Source organism: Cetorhinus maximus, chromosome 5 (genome assembly GCF_964194155.1).
Source record: "Cetorhinus maximus chromosome 5, sCetMax3.hap1.1, whole genome shotgun sequence".
Lineage (NCBI taxonomy): Eukaryota > Metazoa > Chordata > Chondrichthyes > Lamniformes > Cetorhinidae > Cetorhinus > Cetorhinus maximus.
In genome coordinates, this window is record NC_135883.1 from 99,455,815 (window position 1) to 99,478,300 (window position 22,486).

Here is a 22,486-nt window from a genome sequence, read left to right on the forward strand (position 1 = left end):
TTCATATTTTAGTGCATTTTTGCACTAAAACCAACTTATAGTCTTTAATAATAAATATGTTTCTGTGAACAAGGACATAATAGATTCAATTTCATCATTTTAGTATCCAAACTTTTATATGTTTATTAATACAGTACGTCTTGTCATCTTTTCATTAAAAAGTCCTTTGGTTTTTCCCTTTTTTTTGTCCCTAATCGACCTCGCCATTCCTTTAACTATCCTTTTCCTTTTTTACATTATGATGTGTGCCAGGCGGACCAAATCCACAAGGGAAACTTGGTCGCGCTATCACAACGGTTTTGCAATTTGTATTTATTACGAGACGATGGGTGCACTGAATTCAGAAGTAGTGCATCCACCAAGATCTTCAGAGGTTTTAAAAATTAAATTAGGATATTTATTAACAAAATAAAAGATTTCAAACACATGAGACTACAATTATTACTATAATAATTCCTAAAATTTCTAATTAACCAGACTCCCAGTTACACACACACTTTAACACAACAGTCCAAAATAGATTTTGGATTTAAAACAAAACCAGCAAGTTAACACAGTTGACGTTTCGAGTCCTCATGACCCTTCGGCAGAACTGAGTAAAGTTAGGAGAGGGGTGAAATATAAGCTGGTTTAAGGTGGGTGGGGAGAGAGAAGTTGTGGGGGGTGGAGGGGGGTGTTGTAGGGACAAGCAAGCAGTGATAGGAGCAGATAATCAAAAGATGTCACAGACAAAGGAACAAAGACGTGTAAAAGGTGGTCAGTCTTTCCACCCCACCCCCACTAGAGCTGTACCTTGAGTGTCCTGCCATCCATTCTTAATTAGCACATTCTCTTAGATAATATCACCACCTTTTACACGTCTTTGTTCCTTTGTCTGTGACATCTTTTGATTATCTGCTCCTATCACTGCTTGCTTGTCCCTACAACCACCACCCCCCCCCCCCACAACTTCTCTCACCCCACCCACCTTAAACCAGCTTATATTTCACCCCTCTCCTAACTTTACTCAGTTCTGCTGAAGGGTCATGAGGACTCAAAACGTCAACTCTTCTTCTCCGCCGATGCTGCCAGACCTGCTGAGTTTTTCCAGGTAATTCTGTTTTTGTTTTGGATTTCCAGCATCCGCAGTAGTTTTTTTGTTTTTATCTCTAAGTTAACACAGTACCCACTTGACAGTGGAATTTCAAATGGCTTCCCCAACTTCAGTTACTTTACATAGCAGACTTATACACAAATGGCTGGAGGTTTCTTGAAGGCTGTTTCTCTCACTCCTGTTAGATCTTACATGGCCTTCTCCCACATAGCCTTTCATTCTCCTTTATGTATGTTTCTCTCTTTTTAATATGTATTGTTCCATATGTCTTTGAAACTGTATCTTATAATATAAAAGCTTTCATGTTGCCAATAGCATCAGTAACCTTTGGGAAAAATAAACACGTTCCTTAGCCTTGCTTATCTGGCTAGTTGTAAATAGACTAACATCCCTTTGAAATCCAAACAACCCCTTCATTTATCTAAAAAAAATGCAAATTCCCCTCACACCTTGCATGCTAAGCCAGCATCCATATTTACTCATTGGCATTTCGAGCACATTTCTACACCTAGCTTCTTTTTATAATTTCAAGCTTATAGTCTACTTGACTCCAAATGTAATTAAATCACATAAAACCAACTATACTTACACCCATAAACCTACTTCACAATAAACCAGAAAAATATTATGAAAATTATTATATTTTGTAACAAAATGTATATAAAAAGAAACAAAAATAACTGGAAAAACTCAGCAAGTCTGACAGCATCTGCGGAGAGGAACACAGTTAACGTTTCGAGTCCAAATGACTCTTCAGTTCTGTTTTTGTTATTTGCTATTTTTGGTTTTGTTTCAAATTTCCAGCATCCACAGTATTTTGCTTCTATCTTAGTATATAAAAAGATCTTTGGGTTCCTTTTTATGTTACCTGATAATGTTTACGTGTTCTCTTTTCCCTTCCTGTATCCTTTTTCAGTTTTCCTGGCACCCTTTGCATGGTGTTTTGCACAATGTATTCTATACCTGTCAATTATTGTGAACCTTTTTCTGTTCTATTTTCAATTTCCAGTGAGCTCTAGCTTTAAATGTTCCATCTTTCTTCTGGTTGGGAAATCTCAGCTGAAATTTAGTTCATGCAGCATTCTTCTCCATTTTTCATTTTGAAAATAAGTGTTTTCAACATAAACAAAAAAAAATGCATGTTTGACAATTAGATTTGCTAATTGAATGTCTTTCTTTTAATACCCCCATTTTTGAGGCATTTTTTTACTTGACTGACTCAGCCTGATTCAGGCTTGAGCTTAGATTGAATAGTTTAAACCCACAACAGGTCATTTTAATCACTGCTGCTTTCTGAGCATGTGCAGATTGCAAAATTTCACTGCAAATAACCTGTGTCAGCAGGACTGCAGGAAAGACGCCCGTGTCCTGCGAGGATTTGAGAGTTATTTCAGCTTTTCCAAAAGGCTTTGTTGCCGGAGATCACCAGTAACGGTTATTGGCTTAGTACACAGGAGAAGAGTCAATTATCTCTTAACTCTAAACTCGCTTTATTCACGTCGTTAAATTATCTACATATAGCTTACACGTCTGGTTAAATATAGACATGCAGTTTACAGCAAGTTATACAGTTTTATACCCAAAACTAGGATCTAAACGCACACCCAGTAGGTTTCTCTGGCACTCCCTGAGTGGTCACAGAATATAAAAGCTAATACCTGAAAAGGAGAGCTGACGCTGGCCAGGCATCCGTTCTCTCTCTCTTGCGTCTCTACGTTGCTGACGTAGGTTCTTCTGCTTCTGCGATGGTTGGTCTCCGGAGTCTCGCTGCCCCACGCCCGATATCCTATCGGTAATATACTGAATCGTATCTCTTCAAGCTGTGCTGTCTCTCTTCCTGTTGGTTTAGGCCTGCTTGCCTGATCTGTGGCATCTTCTCCATTGACTCTGTTCCAAGACTTGCAGGATCACCTCGTTCCCCCTTTTCTAAATAAGGACCCATCACATTTCCTTTGTCTTCAAGACACTTAGCTACTTTAAAACCGGCTCTAGCCAGATCGGACCCAGTGACGACTCGGGTTTCAAAAGTTACTCAGGCCAGCGACTGGACTCAGGTTACTTCAGGTCAAAAGTTGCTTTTGCCTGTGTCAACAAATCAGCTGCAGCCCCTGGCCAACAGCTTTGAAACAAAAGTATTTTGTTAACCCTTCCTGGAATATGAAATATCTTGGGTGTCCATTCAATATAGATGAGTCCACAAATAAAAGTACAACTAATTATGCTGCACCCAGGCACAAGACTATGAGCAGGAGAGCTTTTGGAATTAATGGAAGACAATAACTATCTCTAGTTTTCCCATAGGTTGTGCTGAAATTATCCTTGCAGAATCCATCCAATCCTAAATATAGCAATGAAATCCTAATTCAATCTTAATAAATTGCCTCCTTGTAAGTTTCAGATTTTTAAGAGTTATTGCATTGTCTCCTTATCTCCACCAATTCAGTGAGATTGCTGCCTCCACTCAAAATAGCCACTAAGACTTTTTTTTTATTTCAAGCTGGTTTATTCTCAAGACAGCTCTTCAGTATAACTGACTTTCCCAATCAAATCAAAGTAAATGGGGTAATCCATATTTCTCCAATTAGCCATTTGGTACTACAGAACTTGATTGCTGAAAAAAGAGACTTATCGAAGCTTTTTACTTTGTGCTCATCAGGACACTTTGCAAGAATGCCAACATAAGGGGAAATCAAGTTTATACAGTATGAGAAGAGTGTGCTGATTGGTTGGCAAGTGGACTCTGGTAGAGGTGTTGCTATGGAGTATGCACCAGTGATGGTGACTGACAACTGCCAAGCATTGTTTGAAATTTAAACCAGGCAGCTTGACCCTGATTGGTCAAGGCGTTGCTCTGAGGAATGAATCAGAATGAATGGCTGTCACTTATTTTGTTTAGCTGAAACAAGCAGTGTGTGTGTACATGTCCTTTCTGTCTGCAAAGAACAGGGTCCTGTGTATTAATATATCTAGCTTCCAGTATGTGCAAATGCGCCATGTTGCGAGCCTGACTGACAATTATAAATTGATTGTCAGCATAATTCTTAGCACACTGAGGGTTATTTAGCAAATGTCCAATTGCGGATTCATACCTGATGATGGGCAGTATATGTTGAGTTTTGCGAGCATGGACTGATTGGATACTGATTGCAAACTGGGTCTGGGATATGCTGTTCCAGCATAAATTGTTGTTTTCCCATTTATATTGGTATTCTTGCGCAGTGTCCTGATTGCAAGACGAAAATCTTCGACATGTCTCTCTTTTCAGCAATTTCTCTAATTGATTCTTTTAGTTGTCTGTCGAATAGCTTATTGTGGATTATCATTTACCTGATCTGACTGATGTCAGACAGTGGCTGAGTTTTAGTGACTGTTAAAGTATTGGTGATTCATTTGACCAAATTAATCTGCAATTTTGTCCCTGTGCTTTTAAAGTAAAATGTATGCTTCAAGCTATTAAGAAAGAGTTCAGTTTCCTACAAATATTATGTACGTTACTGAATTTTTTTTTTACTATGATCTGTATGTCCTAAAACAGGATGACTGGAGTTGTGGCAAGGTGGCATTCTGGATTTTACTTTGTTTTATAATTTTTCCCTTCCAGAACCTAATCCTCCCATAGATGAGGTCATAAATACACCTGGTATTGTGCCGAGATTTGTGGAGTTTTTGAAGAGGAATGAGAATTTTACCCTCCAAGTGAGTATTTTTATTAAAAAATAAGATGTTTGTGTGTTTTGCTAGTGAATCTCAGGATATTGCACTATATGGCAACCTTAATACAACGATTAACGTGCCTGCTGCAGGAGAATGCATTTGCACTTTAAAACAGATGTGCATGTTTTTGCGTACTTGCTAGAAATTGTGTTTAAAATCTATGGCCAGCTACGTGCTTCAACTATCACACGAGCTTGCATCAAAGTGATCAGATCCATATAATCCGTGTACTGCAGTTGAAATTGTTGAAGAAACCCACTGTTCAGCTCTATTTCAAGACTGCAGCTTTGAGAGTAATTGGAATAGCTCCTTGAAATCATGTCAGTTCACTGATCCTATTGCATGACATCACATACATTTGAACAGCATTTAACGGCAAATCTTATCACCCACAAATTGTTTTGCTGTTAAACTAAATATGCAAATAGCTAACACAAATACAACGGATGATGGAAATCTGAAATCTAAGAGCAGAAAATGCTGGAATTTTATTTGTTCATAGGATGTGTGTGTGGCTGGCTAGGCCAACATTTATTGCTCAACCCTAATTGCCCTTGCAAAGGTGGTGGTGAGCTGCTGCCTAGAACTGCTGCAGTCCATGTGTCGTATGAACATCCACAGTGCTATTAGGAAGGAAGTTCCTGGATTTTGACCCAGTGACAGTAAAGGAGTGGCGATATAGTTCCAAGTCAGGATGGTGTGTGACTTGGAGGGGGACTTGCAGATGATGGTGTTCCCATGCATCTCAGCACACCTGGAAATACTCAGCATGTTATGCAGCATCTGTGGAAGGTGAAGCAGAACTAAGGTTTCAGGTCTGTGACTTTGCAAACAGCTGAATTGAGAACCGTTCTGCAACACTTGTAAGCAGAGGTGGTGCTCAATATTGTGAATTAAGTTGCAACTTGAGCATCAAGGGAACCAGTATAAAGAAAACAACTTGCATGAATGTAACAACTTTTTACAATTTGCATGGTGGTTCACTGATAGGTGTAGGGTACAAAAGATGCCAAGCCAAGAATACACAGATTGTGGATGGGGAGGGAACTAAAATCTTCGCCTGAAGACCAAGAGAGTCTAAAAGGAATTTTTGAGAGAATTTTAAAAAGGGAAGAGGGATGGAAAGGTTTATGGAAAAGGGAAATAAAGGATGTAGGCAGCTGAAGGCTTTGCAATCATGGTGGGGACTAGACAAAAGGCTGGGGTGGGAAGAATAGAGTGTTGAGCAAGGCAGGCATAGGGCTAGATGAAATTTCAGAGGTTGGGTGGTGTTTGCCTTAAGAAATGTAAAGATGAAGTTGTGTGTCACAGTTCATGTACATCAAGTTTAGGCAAGTTGGAGTTTCTGGAGGAGGGAGGTTAGCAGTAAAAGCATCAGAAAAGTCAAGTCTGGCATTTCTACGGATGTATAAGGGGTTAGGGACTAGGATGGACAATATTGAAGAGATAGAGATAGAATCAAGCTCTCCACAGCATGCCAAATTCATAATAGAGTAGTTCAGAATTCCCAATATTGAGTTGAAGGAAGTTTCAATTTGTCTGGGGCTAAATGTTAGACACCTAGCCTAACTGCATAGAGGTTGTGAGAAGTAGAGCTGGCCATCATCAACATACATGTGAAAAATTACCCTGTACCTACCAATGATGTCATGGGAAATCAGACATGAGAAAGAGGAGGACAAATGATAGACCCTTACAGGAATTTAGAGGTGACTGTGTGTGGGAGGCAAGAAGAGAGGCAGCTGTTTTCCCTAATTCAGTATTAATTATCCCCGGTAATATCTTTGCAAAAGCCTTCTGAAAATCCACACCCACCACATCTGCATTTTCCCATCTACCATATTGTTGCCTTTTCAAACAATGTTTGGGTTTGTCGAGCAAATTTTCCCTTCTAACTCCTGTGTTGGCTGCTATTAATTATTTTTGCTTCATCTGCATATTTAATAATTCAATTTTTTAAAATTAAAAGATTCCAAAATTTTCCACGATATTGTTAAATTAACCAACTTGTAATTACCCATGTTGGCTTTGTCTTCCATTATGAAGATGGGTATCGTATTAGCCACTATCCTGACCTCTGCACATCTGTTCTCAATAGAACCCTGAAATGTAAATCCTAGGGCCTTTGTTATTTCTTCCCCCATTTCCCTTGGGACCCTGGGATGTATCTGGTGTTTCTACCTCTTCCATTTTCCATTTCCTTTCTATTTTCTATTCCTGGCTTGCCAGTTTATTAGCTTCCTTCCTACTTAAGACTTAGGAGCAACAGTAGGCCTTTGATCCTGCTCCACCATTTGATAAGTTCATGGCTGATCTGGTTGTGGTCTCAACTCCACCTTCCTTTTTGCCCCCTATAACTCTTGACACCCTTGTCTATCACAAATCTATTTAACTTAACCTTGAATAATTTCAATGACCCAGCTTTCACTGCTTTCTGCACAAGAGAATTCTACAGACTAATGACCCTGTAAGGGAAAAAAAACAATTCTCCTCCCTTCTGTCTTAAAAGGAAGACCTCTTATTCTTAAAAACTGTGTCTTAGTTCTACTCTACTCCACAAGAGGAAGCTTCCTCCCAGTATCCACCCTATCAAGTCCTTGCAGGATCTTATGTTCCAATAAGATCACCTCCCATTCTTCTAATCCCCAATGGGTAGAGGCCAATCTGATCAACCTTTCTCCATAAAATAAGCCATTCATCCCAGGAATGAGTCGAGTGAACTTCCTCTGTACTGCTTCTGACGCAATTATACCCTTTTTCAAATGAGACCAAAACTGTACATGTTTAGATGTAGCCCATCCTTGCAGAATAGTTCCAATCTTCAGAGTAGATGTCCATACCCTATATAAAACTATTTTTCCCGATGCCAGTCCTCTAACCATATGTTGAGTTTTTTAATGTTCTTAACCTTCTCCATTCTAGCACATGCCTGGGGGAGTAGTCCAGTACACAGAACTGGACAAATTTTATCTAGTCTAACCAATGTCTTATACAAATTCTTGCTCTTATATTCATTGTCTTTTTGCCTAAACCCCAGAATCCCAGCTTTTATTTAATGGCCTCTTCTAATTATGCTTTCAATTTTAAAAAATATCATGTTTCCCTAGATTTCTATTCCTCCACTTTTAAGAAACTTAAGCATTCAGCTTTCCCATTGATGATAAGCCTATTGAGTGGCACTTTATCAAACAACTGAACCTAGATATATGACATGCATAGCATTCCAGGAATACTTTCTTCAAAAGTATCAATCAAAAACTTGCTCTTGATCAGTCTGTGCTTGTAACATTTTTTATTTTGAGGTGATGATGGACTTCTTGCTGTTTATTTCAGTGTTCCTGCAATTTGTTTGTACTTTATTGTGCGTTTAGTACTTAACTTTTTTTTTTGCAAAATGTACCACAACACTTGAATGAACAAAGTGACCACTTAAAAGATTAAATTCATTTTTAAAAAGAAACTATCTATTTTGGCTTTTTCCTTTGAATGGAAAAAAGTACACTATTGGTGGATATTGTTTTATTGTAAAGTATTTACTTTTGCAGTGAGGAAAGTGGTTGGTAGGCAGCAGAATTTTAGAACAATGGGTATCGTTCATCAACCAGATGGTTTTCTATGGCCACTCAGACTCTTAAGGTTAACAAGTTCAGGTGTTTTTGTTACAGGCCTCTTTCTAATGCCATCCTGAGCCTAATGACAAATGTTTCTGTCAAACATTGTATTGCACTGACTTCTGAATTTTTCTTTCTGGCTCATTTTTAAATTTAGTCTTAGTGCAGCCAACCCAGAAAAAGTTTTACATTTTTATACCTCCAACCTCATGAAAGCAATCTTGAGAATCATGTGTTTCTATGCTGTAGATATTTCATTTTATAGAATCATAGATATCCTGTGACTTCCAGTGCAAAGTTGCTAGTATTGTATAATTAATTAGAATGAAATGTTTGTCTTGCCCTGAATACAAAAAATACATGTGTAAGAATAGCAAACTGAAATTGGTGTCTTATTAATGCTTTAAGTAATGGCAGAAGAGCTACAGTAATCCATTGTATTATTAACTTTTGTGCTTTTTTTAAATCTGCAGTTTGAGGCTGCATGGGCTTTAACAAACATTGCTTCTGGAACATTTCTCCATACTAAAGTAGTTATAGAAGCTGATGCCGTCCCTATCTTCATTGAGCTACTTAACTCCGAATACGAGGATGTGCAAGAACAGGTATTCTCTCTCTTCTGTATATATTATTTAATTCCTATACATATTTTTTATATCCAATTCATAGTCAAGTGATATTGATCTTTTTGGTGGTGTTGGGAAAATTTACAATGTAGAACTTATGTGCAGTTTTGGTTTCTTAATTATGTCACATTATGAATGTTTAGATTAATCACATCTTAAATGTAGGTTGAAAAATGTGACATTATTGAAGTCTTTTTAGACATTGAAGCATTGAACATTGGAATGATTTTGTCAACGTTGGAAAGCAACATTTGATACAGTGAACATTGATGTTTACATTTTATTTCTGTTTCCTTAATTTAAAAATACAAGCACGCTGAGTAAAGGAAAAGGACAGAAAGACGTTCTTGTAATGTTTTTTCTTATTTTGCCCCTTCATAACATGATGATGCCCATCAACATAGTACTGAATGCCTCTAATTTGAAAAAATATTGCTTTTTTTTTTGCCAAGAGACTACCCTGTGATCTAATCCTGTATGTTCCACGCATCCAGAAAAGTCAGGGGAACAATTTAATTGAAAACACAAATAGCTTTGGTAGCATTTTAATGCCTCTTAAATGTCAAAATATAACTTTTAAGTGGGCATACCTTTCAATAGTTTTGATTGTTGTATTGTCTTGCAGGCAGTCTGGGCACTGGGCAACATTGCGGGGGACAATGCTGAATGCAGAGATTTTGTGTTAAATTGTGGAATTCTTCCACCTCTCTTACAGTAAGTTCATGGCAGTAGACCAACGAAAAATATGTGTATACATAGTTATGACCTGATAGCCATTACAGAGGCGTAGCTACAAGGTGATGAATGTTGGGACCTGAAAATTCAAGGGTACTTGACATTTTAGCAAGGACAGGAAGCTAGGAAAAGGTGGTGGGGTTGCTCTGTTAATTAAGGATGACAGTACAATAGTGAGTGATGACCTTAGTTCTAAAGATGAAGATGTAGAATCAGTTTGGACAGCGATAAGAACACACCAAATAGAAGCAAAAGTAGCCATCTGGCCCCTCGAGCTTGTTCCGCCATGCAATAAGGTCATGGCTGATCTGTTTGTGTGTTAAATTCCACATTCCAATGTACCTCCGATAACCTTAGATTCTTGTTAGGCAAGGGAATCAATATAACTCCACCTTAAAAATATATAATGACCCCGTCTTCACTGACTTCTGAAGCAGGGTGTTCCAAAGTCACACAACCCTCAGAAAACCTCTCCTCATCTGTCCTAAAAGGGTGAGCCCTAATTTTAAAACAGTGCCCTCTAGTTCTGGACTCATCCACAAGAGGAAACATCCCTTTCACATCCACCTTGTCGAGACTGTTCAGGGTCTTATATACTTCAATCAAGTCACCCCTCCCTCTCCTAAACTCCAGTGGAAACAGTCTGTCCAGTCTTTCCTACAAGGCAACCTGCTCATTCCAGGTATCAATCTAGTAAACTTCCTCTGAACTGCCTCCAACACATTTACACCCTTCCTTAAATAAGGAGACCATAACTGCGCACAGTGTTAAAGATGTGGTCTCACCAATGCCCTGTATAACTGAAGTATAACATCCTTATTTTCAGTTCCTCTGGTGATAAATAATTCCATTAGCTGCCTTAATTACTTTCTGTACCTGCATACTAACTTTTTGTGACTCATGCACCAGAACACCTAGACCCCTCTGCACCTTGGAATTCTGCAGACGTTCTCTGTTTAAGTAATACTCTGCTTTTTTAATTCTTCCTGAACTGAACTGGACTAACCATATAAATACTATGGCTACAAGAGCAGGTCAGATGCTAGGAATCGTGCGACAAGTAACCCACCTCCTGACTCCCCAAGGCCTGTCCACCATCTACAAGGCACAAATCAAGAGTGTGATGGAATACTCTCCACTCGCCTGGATGAGTGCAGCTCCCGCAACACTCAAAAAGCATGACACGGTCCACGACAAAGCAGCCCGCTTGATTAGCACCACATCCACAAACATTCACTCCCTCCACCACCGACGCACAGCAGCAACAGTGTGTACCATCTACAAGATGCATTGCAGGAATTCACCAAGGCTCCTTCGACAGCACCTTCCGAACTCTCAACCACTACCATCTAGAAGGACAAGGGCAGCAGATAAATGGGAACACCACCACCTGGAAGTTCCCCTCCAAGTTACTCACCACCCTGACTTGGAAATATATAGCCGTTCCTTCACTGTCACTGGGTCCAACTCCTGGAATTCCCTTCCTAACAGCACTGTAGGTGTACTTACACCACATAGACTGCAGCAGTTCAAGAAGGCAGCTCACCACCACCTTCTCAAGGACAATTAGGGGTGGGCAATAAATGCTGACCCAGCCAGCGAAGCCCAGATCCTGTGAATGAATTTTAAAAAATAGATTTCCAGATTGTGTAGTGGAGGTGAAAACCAAGATGAGTTGAATGTTTTTCTTATCCATGTTTGCCTTGTGATCAATAACCATCAACTTTTGTTTATAATCTACTGTAAATGGTGGCTTGTTTTGGGAAAAATCCATTGGGTAAATATATTACCCCACAGATTATCAAAGTAGATAATGGAGCATTTTATATTGTTGCACAGTGGTTAGTGTAGGAGCTGCCAAAGAAAATTAAGGCTCACTCTACCTGTACAGTATACACTTCTAATGCAATATACAGAGAAGAACTTGTGTGCTGCAGGAGTTATTTCCGTGCTTTATGTAAATATATTACTGTTTTGATTAGATATATCAGTGCAAAGGCACTTTGGAGCTGATATGCTCCAAGCTTGAAGCTGTGGGACCTCATTGTACCACAGTTGTTGTACAGCTTTTTATGCTGAGACTGAACAAAGGAAGAATGATAGATTATTTCTCCTGAACCTGTTGTTGTAGTAAGTAATCTAATATCTTGTTTTTAAAGCAAAATGTAACATAATAGAGGTTTACCAGAACCATTGTCATCAAAGCTATTTTGAATATTCAGTTTTAGTATGTTGATAAATGATGTGGCTGTGTAATTAAGATAACGAAATGGGATTGCTTCCTTGCTAAGCTTTTTCTTCTAATGTAGACTTTTTAAAACTTCAGGTTATTGACTAAGTCGAACCGTCTTACTACAACAAGAAATGCTGTGTGGGCTTTGTCCAACCTATGCAGGGGAAAAAATCCACCCCCAGATTTTGATAAGGTATGGTTTCAGGCATTTTTTTACATAAACATTTCGCATTCCTAATATGTTTCAGTTTTGAAGTCGGTGCTAAACTAAGGAGTGAAACTATTCCATTGTACAGTTTCTTAAGTCAATATAAATCTTATGACTGTTTGTATTGCTGCTTTAGGTGTCACCTTGCTTGAACGTATTGTCAAGACTTTTATTTAGCAGTGATCCTGATGTCTTGGCTGATGCTTGCTGGGCCCTTTCTTATCTTTCCGATGGACCCAATGAGAAAATACAAATAGTTATTGATTCTGGAGTTTGCAGGCGATTAGTGGAGCTTCTGATGTAAGTATTTGGATTTTATTTCTTGGCTTTTAATGTGATCGTAGTTCTTTTTCTGTCTCAAAAGCATTTTATTTAAATCATAAGACCATTGATTTGATTTTCAGAGAATTGTTGAATGTAATTTTTCTAACCACCAGGAATCTCAATTCTACATAATTAAAGAATTGAATTTGACTTGGTCACCAAAAACTAGTGACCATGGTCATAATGTGTTGGCAGGCTCCCATAATAGGAATTAGTAAATAATACTACTTAATAGGGACTAACCTGTTCAAGAATCTCAGAATATACTACCGGTTGATTTTGTACAACTTATGTTTTGTTTTGTATAGTTTCAGATAAAGTATACCTATTATGGCAGCAGTAATATGTATTGCCTTAAATAAATAAAATCATTTAGAGGCTTTTAGTTTTTAATAAAATCAGTTGTGTTCTGTATGTCTACTCCTGCTGAACAAAAGTTTTTTTCAATGATTTGCAGATATTTTCCTTTGAAATGTAGCAATGAGTTGTGCTAATTTTGTCCTGTATTTCTTTAATAGGCATAATGATTATAAGGTTGTATCACCTGCACTGAGAGCTGTTGGAAACATAGTTACTGGCGATGACATCCAGACACAGGTGAGCGCACACCTTTAAAATTCTACCCTTTAGCTTCACAGTATATTTGTGAGACTGTTATTTTCATCTCTTCAGCACAACTGTGCAATTTCTGTGCATGAACTATTCTAAATGGATCTAGTGCTGAAACATAATGTTCTCCCTGACAGTATGTGGCTTTTTAAACCTTTGGTCTTGAAATTAACTGTATCAGATATCTTGAAGTAATTTCTTGATACTTTTTGTTTGTACAAGTTAACTGTACCCTCTTCGCCCTCCCAAAGTACACGTGGCATTTTTATTATTCATTCTTTATTCAGTTGCATTTTTTTCTTTGGTTTTGGGTTGTCATTTTGAATCAGTTGATAGCACTCTGACTTAGTCAAAAGTCAGGTTCAATCTCCACCCAGGACCTAAGCATATAATCTAGACATATATTTCAGTTTGGTATTGAGGGAATTCTGTGGAGTTTTTCTCTAGTTGTGATACTAAACCAAGGATCTGTCTGCCCATTCTGTTTTAGGGGGGTGGTAAAGATCACAAAAGTAAGCATTTATTCTACTGTCCTTGCCAGTGTTTCTCAAACAGATTCATCCAAATTGATTTAAGTGGTCCTTCACCTCATTGCTTTATGGGGAATTGTGGGGCTGGATTTTAACATCATGCTATGCTGTGGGGAGAGGGGTTGTTGAGGGATGGCACACACCTTGGTGCTGTGCATTGTTTTGCTGAGTGCAGCACACCATAATAGCTCTAGAAATCCTGGCTGGTATATGCCGAAGGGTGCCTCCAGATCTGTCCAGGTATCTGAAGCACATCTGCAGCAAGCCAATGGCTTGCTTAATGACATCTAGTTGTCATATGATTTCCATTGTACTGCTCAGAGGCCTCAATGGTTGGGTTCCACACAGATGACAGTCACGTTTTTAAGTGGGTATTGCTTGTCTCTCAACAACCAAGTCAGTGCTTTCGCTTTGACATGTGAATAGATCGGGAGGGTGGACTGCTGTAGGTCAAAAGCATCAGGAACCTTTTGCACGTAGCCATAAATATATTTTTCATGGTTGCATGGCAACTGCACATTGATGGAAGTGGATGGGGTGGAAGCTCTTACAGTTGATGAATGCTCCTGGGTGATCTAGCTGCCTTAATTACCGTAATAAAAGTAAAATACTGTGGATGCAGGAGAAATTAAAAACAAAAAATGCTGGAAAAGCTCAGCAGATCTAGCAGCATTTGTGGAGAGAGAAACAGTGTTAACGTTTTGAGTCCAATATGACTCTTAATTCCATTATGTGTGGGAGACCAACCGGAGTTGCAAACAGAGCTTCACTCGTTCTGACTATCGTCATTGCTGGAAAAGTGTACATGATTACTCATGCTGTCCAACAAGCCATCAGTCTTATGCTTTTGTGGGCTGCTGACTGCAAGATTCTGGAAATGTCTCCAGAGCCCTGGATGAATCCACGGGCAAAGAAATTGAGGATCGTTTTGACTTGATAGCCACTGCCAAAGCATGGCCACCAGATCCAATTGACAGCATGTTTTGTTCTAACAAACTACAAATGTCTGCCATCACCTGGTGCAATACTGAGCCTCCGGAGACACTGTTCGGACGTGTCAAAGAAGCTCATCCTCTGCCTGTAGGTCCTCTGCACTCTGTATGATTTCCTGCAAGCTGCACCTCCCTGCTGATCCCCCTTTCCTGTCAAGAGGCTGTTGTTGGTATGGCATGCGTTCCTGCTTCTCCTGATGCAGGTACTGCTTCTGCTGCTGGTGGTCCTTATCTGAGATCCAGACTAACACCACAAGCAGTATTAATACTGACCTGAGATTAGTGTTCCAAAGTGCAGATCAGACATATGATCCTCAAATGTATATAGAGATTACTTTTCTAACCTTGGAGGCATCAAAGTGTAAAGTAACTTCTCAGCACAACTTCTGAGAACAAACACTTTTCACAAGGGCAGGTAAGACAGCAGTTGTGAGTACAGTTTTTATTGGTATACATATCTAAATCCATGCACTCAGCCACACTAAAATTCTCTGCTTCGTGTGAAAATGACTGGTAGATGAATGGAGAAAATTTCACTATTGTAAGGTCACTTACAAGTAGTAGGATTAATATAATGATGTGCAATCCTTTGCTTAAAGATCTAGCTGCCTTTTTGCTTAGAGGGTATTAATGGACTCTCTATTTTCCTGCTAGTTATATAAAGGGGAATGGGGTAATTATATTAGAATAAGTTTATATTGTGTTCTATGGCAAAATATTTAAATTCTGCTGCAATAATACCATCTAAAATTTTTATTTGCTGAAAAATAGCACAAATTCTGTGCTGTAAACTAAATATGTGGAATCTACTTTACTGGTTCTAGTCTGTTTTTCAATAATATACCTAGTATGTTGAAATCCGCAGTGTGCGGGACCAGTGGGGAAGCATGTGCAAGCAGGTTTTGGTTTCAAAACCTTTTTTTTTGGAGGCATTCCCTAATTGAAAGAGAAATTAAAGCTTCAAGTCTCTGGGAAAGGGAGTTCTGACTTCAAGTTTCTCATTGAGACATCAGATTTCTGGAAAAATCATGCTGTGACCTCAGTTTGCTAAGGAAACAAGCTGATTGGGGGTAAAGGAAAACATAGAACCCTCGGAGATCAGATTTCGGCAGCAGAGCAGTGCAGGCAAGCTAAGGAGGGTTGTGTGTGGCACAGCTGAAAAGAAGGCAACGAAAGGTTGAATCCAGAAACGGGGATTAAAAAAGTAGAATTACTGTCGCTGCTTCAATTACTTTGAAAGGACTAATTAACCAGAGCTGGCCATTTTGGTGAAGACTTTCCCTATAGGACTAGGTTAGAAGCGGCTGGAGGAGGAGATTCGGGTGGTTAAATCCTGCCTGGAGATAGAAAGTGGAATTCTACCCGAGAAAGACAGAGTTTTGAACAACTTTGTGGCTAAATGTGACGCCATATGTGCTAAAGGGACTGCCAGTAAATCTGAGAGATCCATCTTTGTTGTACTGGCTATTTAAAGTGTACTTTATAGTTTCTATTGAATACAATGTGGCTGTTAATATTTCATTTATGTTGATTTTGGTTTGATTGTTGAAGTAGAAGTTATAAAATGTGAAATCTTGTCATCAGTATCTGGGTTCATTTGGTAAATTCAGTTCTTTTATGTTAATGGTCTCCATAGGGATCATAATACTAGTTCGAGTTGGTGTACCTTAAGTTTAAAATGTTTATTTGCATGCTTCTGAACAATCTTCCATTTGAGTTTGGATATTTAATTGTGCCAACTTTCATACCTTGAAATTACTAAGTAGAAATGCCTATCAATGTTGACATTTTATTACTTCATTTAGGTGATTTTGAACTGCTCTGCACTTCCCTGCCTCCTTCATTTGTTGAGCAGTCCGAAAGAATCTATACGGAAGGAAGCTTGCTGGACAGTTTCCAACATCACTGCTGGGAATAGAGCACAAATACAGGTGATGTACTTGCACTATACTTCCAAAAGTAATGTAAAATTTGCCTGTTGCCTATCATATGTTAGCTACACAAAGTAAAAGTGAGATGGCATTTTAATGCTGGTCTATATTTTGTCCTGCTTGTGTTTGGTAACCTGCTTTGACATTTTGACATTTGGAATTTTCTAGATTTTTTTTCCCATAAATTAGTTTTTTTTAAACATTTTTTTCCGCCTCTCACAGGAGATTGTTAGTCGGTGGCTAAGTGTCCAGCTGAAAGCATATCTGTATGAGGCAGGTGTGGTGGAGCAGCTAGTCATTTTCTGTGCATTATTTTCATATGATTGTAAATATCATTGTTCTGAAAGGTTGGGGGGGAGTGGGGGGGAATAAAATAGTCAGGAAGTGGAAGACAGCAGGGATAAAGTGCTGGTTCTCTGATAGATATAATATGACAAGTGGTGTTCCTGAGGGATCTGTACTGGGTCCTCAACCTCCCACTATCTATAATGTGTGTGCGTTTATAATGGAGAGTTGTATATCCAAGTTTGTGGGTAACTAAGCTAGGAAGAACAGCAAGTTGTGAGATTTGGGGAAGAAAATTGAAACAGCACATAGTTTTCTTTTCCTCTAGTTAGCCTATAACAGAATTCCATGTGTGGAAATATGAGGACATACACTTGGAAGCCGAGACTTTGGAATATTTTCTTTGTGGACTAGGAGCTGTAGAGGAGCAAAGGAAATTAGGTGTCGAAGTTCATAAATCACTAAAAGTTGGTGTGTAGGTTCAAAAAATCTAAAAGGCTAATAGAATATAGTCTTTTATTTCATGGTGGCTGGAATTCAAAAGTAAGGAAGTGATACTTCACACAGTGCTTTGGACATATCCTGTTTGGAGCCCTGAGTTTAGTTTTGGGCATTGAATGTCTGGAAAGAAACATTGGCCTTGGAAAGATACAGTGCAGATTCATCAGAATTATACCAGGGCTTAAAGGGTTAAATTAATAATGACATGCTGTTCCCTTGAATTTTGATGTTGGAGAGGTGATCTAATTCAGGTGTTCAAAATTATTCCGTATTTCTTCTGGTGGAAAAAAATCAGGAAAAAAAGTCAAAACTATAGCTCAAAAGTGATTTGTTTTTTCTCCCATTTGTTCATGGGTGAGGGCGTTGCTAGCTAGGCCAGCATTTATTGCCCATCCCTAATTTCCCTTGAGAAGGTGGTAGTAAGCTGCCACCTTGAACCGCTGCAGTCCATGTGGTATAGGTACACCCACAGTGCTTTTAGGGAGTTCCAAGATTTTGACCCAGTGACAGTGGAGGAACGGTGATATATTTCCAAGTCAGAATAGTGAGTGGCTTGGAGGGAAGATTGCAGGTGGCAGTGTCCCATGTGTCTGCTGCCCTTGCCCTCCTGGATGGTAGTGGTCATGGGTTTGGAAGGTGCTGTCTGAGAAGCGTTGGTGAGTTCCTGAAGTGTATCTTGTAGATGGTACACACTGCTGCCATTGTTCATCGGTGGTGGAGGGAGTGAATGTTTGTGGATGGGGTGCCAATCAAGCAGGCTGCTTTGTCCTGGATGGTGTCAAGCTTCTCGAGTGTTGTTGGAACTGTACTCATCCAGGCAAGTGGAGAGTATTCCATCACACTCCTTAGGAGGTGAGTTACTCGCTGCAGGATTCCTAGCCTGTGACCTGCTCTTGTAGCCACAGTATTAATATGGCTAGTCCAGTTCAGCTTCTGGTCAATGGTAACCCTGAGGATGTTGTTAGTGGAGGATTCGATGGTAATGCCACTGAATGCCGAGGGGCAATAGTTAGATTCTCTCTTGTCAGAGATGGCCATTGCCTGGCACTTGTGTGGCATGAATGTTGCTTGCCACTTATCAGCCCAAACCTGAATATTGTCCAGGTTTTGCTGCATTTGGACATGGACCACTTCAGTATCTAAGGAGTCACGAATGGTGCTGAATGCAAACACCCCCACTTTTGACCTTATGATGGAAGGAAGGTCATTGATGAAGCAGCTGAAGATGGTTGGTCCTAGGACACTACTAGCAAGCGCCTTATCACTAAGTGTAATGGAAACCATGAGTTAATTTCCCAAATATCAGGGCATACTGGATCAGTTTAAATTTTAAGGACCAATCAATAGATTTGTTAAGTAACGGTATCAAGAGAGATGGAAAAATGGCTCATGTTAAGATTCAAATCAACCATGACCTGATTGAATGGCAGAATAGGCTCAAGGGGTTGAATAGCCTACTCCTGTTCCAGTGTGTTACAATCCGCTCCACTTTAACTTGCACCTTTTGGGAACCAATCAAAATCTACAAATGAAAGCGAGTCACGGGACAAAGACAAGATTATGCATTTTTCCCTAAACTTCATAGTCGGGCAGATTCACAAATTTTCATGTTAAAGTCCCTAAGGGAGGTTGCCCAGAAAATGCTAAACCTGTGCTTTCTGTACTTGAGTCAGATTTTTTCTTTGAGATTCAACACAAGCTTACAACTGATGCAGAATCAGCAAGCCATGTCTTAAAAATTGTACTGTTCAAAGTTAAGAAAGTAAATTTTAAAATATTGCATCTCCCAACAACAACTTGCATTTATATATGACTTAGACATCTCAGGGAGTATTATCAAACAAATTTGGCACCAATGCACATGATGCATTAAGGCACATGACCAAAAGCTTGGGCACAGAGGTGGATTCTTATTAGCTTCTTACAAGAGGAAAGAGTTGGAGTTGTTTCAGGAGGGAAGTGTAGAGCTTAGGGCCTTTGTAGCTGAAGGCAGAGCTGACAATGATGGAACAATTAAATTTGGAGGTAAATACTGTTGTATGCTAAAAGGAAAGAGAAAATAAGGATAGAAAACTGTTACACTTCCTGATGGCCAGTTAAAGAAAAGCAAAAACTATTTGCTAGCCTCTCCACCAGTTAGAGAATGATGTGTGACGTGCCAGTTTTGGTTTGGAGAAACGTTAGCAGATTTCTACCAGCCTGGTGGTGTGTGATGTTTATATTCAGCTCTTACTGGAAATGATCAGTGTATTCACCTTTCTCAGAATCCCTAGCTGCAAAAATGAAATAGAATAGCAACTGCAAAAATCAGTTCTTTGAAAAGGGAAGATGCGGCACTCAGTTCAAATTTAGTTTTGAACAGCCATTGCCTGTTTTATATAATTTTTGTTACCTAATATGCTCAGACCACTTGATTTGATATTCATATTCTTTTTTATACTTAATAGGCTGTAATAGATGCAAATATTTTCCCAGTGCTGATTGATGTTCTCCAAAAGGCTGAATTCCGCACAAGGAAGGAAGCTGCGTGGGCTATCACAAATGCAACTTCCGGGGGGACTCCAGAACAGATCAGGTAATTATAACCAGTGAATGAGATAGTGTGCATGCGCATGTTCAATTCCACCCCATCCATACCAGGGTACTGTATTTTCAGACACTTAATCTTTAGGAAGTTGTTTTTATGTACCAGCTTCAAATGAGCTATAATAGAAAATTCCAATGAAATGCTCAAGTACAAAGCCGTTCTGTTTCACTCATTGTCTTAGAATCCATGTTCTCTAAAGCTTCGCACTACTTTTAGTCTTTGTCATTTAAAATTCAATTGTCTATTCTATTAACAAAAACCTGTAAATGAAATTAAGTGAATGATGTGATCCTTATTCAAGTTTTCAATCCTGTACTTCAAATCATTAACAAAATGGAATTGTTACAAATTATTAAATGCAATTATTATTAATTGTCTCAACGTTTATCTACTAAAATGCAAATTTTGGAATTTTCCAAAAAACTTGACTAGCACCTAAATTGTAAATTGAAGTAAATTGTTACATTAACTGAAAGTTATCACTGGGTCACTCAACAGTGGGTGTTACGCAGTTGTATAGAAAAAAGAAAGCTAGTTTATTATTCTTTATTATTGTAGCAATCAAAACCCTAGAATACCTGCTAAAACAAAATCTGCTTCTACTCAGAACTGCTACACCTTTCAGTAAATGATTTAGGGATATTCAGATTCTGTTGTATAATCAATTTACTAAAACCAGCAGTTGTTAACTGGCACCTTTGTTTTCTTTTGAAGGTATTTAGTGGAATTGGGCTGCATCAAGCCTCTCTGTGACTTGCTTACAGTCATGGACTCCAAAATAGTGCAAGTTGCTTTGAATGGACTAGAAAACATTCTGCGATTAGGAGAGCAAGAGGCCAAACAGAATGGAACTGGCATCAATCCATACTGTGCACTTATTGAAGAAGCCTATGGTGAGAAAACTCCTGATAATACAGAGCAAATAGTACAAGTCAAGTATCCGTTACCTGAAATCCTTGAGGCCAATCGCATTTCAGTTTTCAGATACCGCATGTATGACCAGGCCTACTTGCATTACAATAGCCTAAGCCTAGCTAGCTATAGTCTAAAGTAAAGAAGAGAAGATAAGCAGCAAAGAGAAAATAACAGAAGATAAAGAAAAGCTGGCAACATACAGTTCAAGCGTTCCGGGTACACTCATTGGAACTGCTGATGGTCTTATCTGAAGACTTGTTTGTTATAAAATATATGAATTGTTTCAGAGAAATCACTTTATATTGTATGCAGCAAGTTTAATGTTTTAGTTTTAGTTTTATTTTCATTATCAGATAAGTGCTCACTGGCAGATTAGGGAGTCTTTGAACTTCTGTAGCAAATGTCATTCCATTTCGTGTCCCCATGCACCAACCTGTTCAAGCTCTTGTGCTATAATTGGCCGGCAAGGTTTTCATCGAATGCAGACTTCCTGCACTAAAGGTGAGGTTTGCGTCAGCTCAGGCCTGAGACTTCCCACGCTGAAGGTTGGATGTGGTCAGCGAGGTTAATGTTGCCTCGGGTCAGGAATTTCCTGCGCTGAAGATCATTGAGGCTCAGAAAGAACATGGTTTTTGGATGTGTTTGGTTATCGGATTTATGCTTAATGGATATTCTACCTGTATATCTAGAAGAGAAGGTATAACTTTTGTTTTGTTCCTCTGAAATGAAATAACCCTTAGCTGGCGATGGTGGAGTTAAAACACCCTTTGGCATTGGAGTCATGAGCAAATTTACATGTGGCAGCAATCACTTCCTGGTTTGATGTGTTTTTAAATATCAGTTGTTGAATTAGTAATACTAAACTAGCCTCGAATCTGATTTTCAGACCATCACAGACTAATTTTTGAAAGTTCCTCTGACTAACAAAATGGGCAGGGCAAAGAAAATGGGAAGGAAAGAATTTTAAAGATTTTTTGAGGAAAATGATTTTCAGTAGAAAAATAAAGTTAAATCAAAATTGGGAACTAGATGAAAGATTGATAGAAAGGGGAAACAGAAGCACAAACAATTAAATGTTTTATCTGAAATTGTTTCAAGTGTTTTCTGTGTTAGGGTTAATTTGTCCTAATGTCGTACGAATATGTGAATTAGGAGCAGGAGTAGGCCATTCAGCCCCTTGATCCTGCTCTGTCATTCAATAAGATCATGGCTGATCTGATTGTGGCTCAACTCCATATTCCACCTACCCCGATAATCTTTGACTCCCTTATCATCTATTTACCTCTGCCGTAAAAACATACAGTGACTCTGCCTTCACTGCTCTCTGAGGAAGAGAGTTCTAAAGACTCATGACCCACAGAGAGAGAATTTCTTCCCATCTCTGTCTTAAATGAGAGACCCTTTATTTTTAAACTGTGTCCCCCTAGCTCTAGTCTCTCCCACAAGGGGAAACATTCTTTTAAGGATCCACCTTGTCAAATTCCCTCAGGATCTTTTATGTTTCAATAAGATCACCTCTCATTCTTCTAAATTCCAATGGATACAGGCCCAGTCTGTTCAGCCTTTCCTTGTAAGATAACCTCCCCACACCC

General features: G+C 38.9%; 1 protein-coding gene across 2 annotated transcripts in view; it reads left to right on the forward strand.

Moving 5' to 3' along the window:
• Positions 1 to 22,486, forward strand: part of kpna5 (karyopherin alpha 5 (importin alpha 6)) — a 41,926-nt gene that overhangs the window by 9,450 nt on the left and 9,990 nt on the right. For both annotated transcript variants that reach the window (XM_078542237.1, XM_078542238.1), the window contains exons 5-13: positions 4,695 to 4,789; positions 8,892 to 9,023; positions 9,670 to 9,758; positions 12,106 to 12,205; positions 12,357 to 12,520; positions 13,063 to 13,141; positions 16,481 to 16,606; positions 19,840 to 19,967; positions 20,694 to 20,872. In XM_078542237.1, the coding sequence (XP_078398363.1) occupies positions 4,695 to 4,789; positions 8,892 to 9,023; positions 9,670 to 9,758; positions 12,106 to 12,205; positions 12,357 to 12,520; positions 13,063 to 13,141; positions 16,481 to 16,606; positions 19,840 to 19,967; positions 20,694 to 20,872 (1,092 nt within the window). The remainder of the gene's footprint in view (positions 1 to 4,694; positions 4,790 to 8,891; positions 9,024 to 9,669; positions 9,759 to 12,105; positions 12,206 to 12,356; positions 12,521 to 13,062; positions 13,142 to 16,480; positions 16,607 to 19,839; positions 19,968 to 20,693; positions 20,873 to 22,486) is intronic.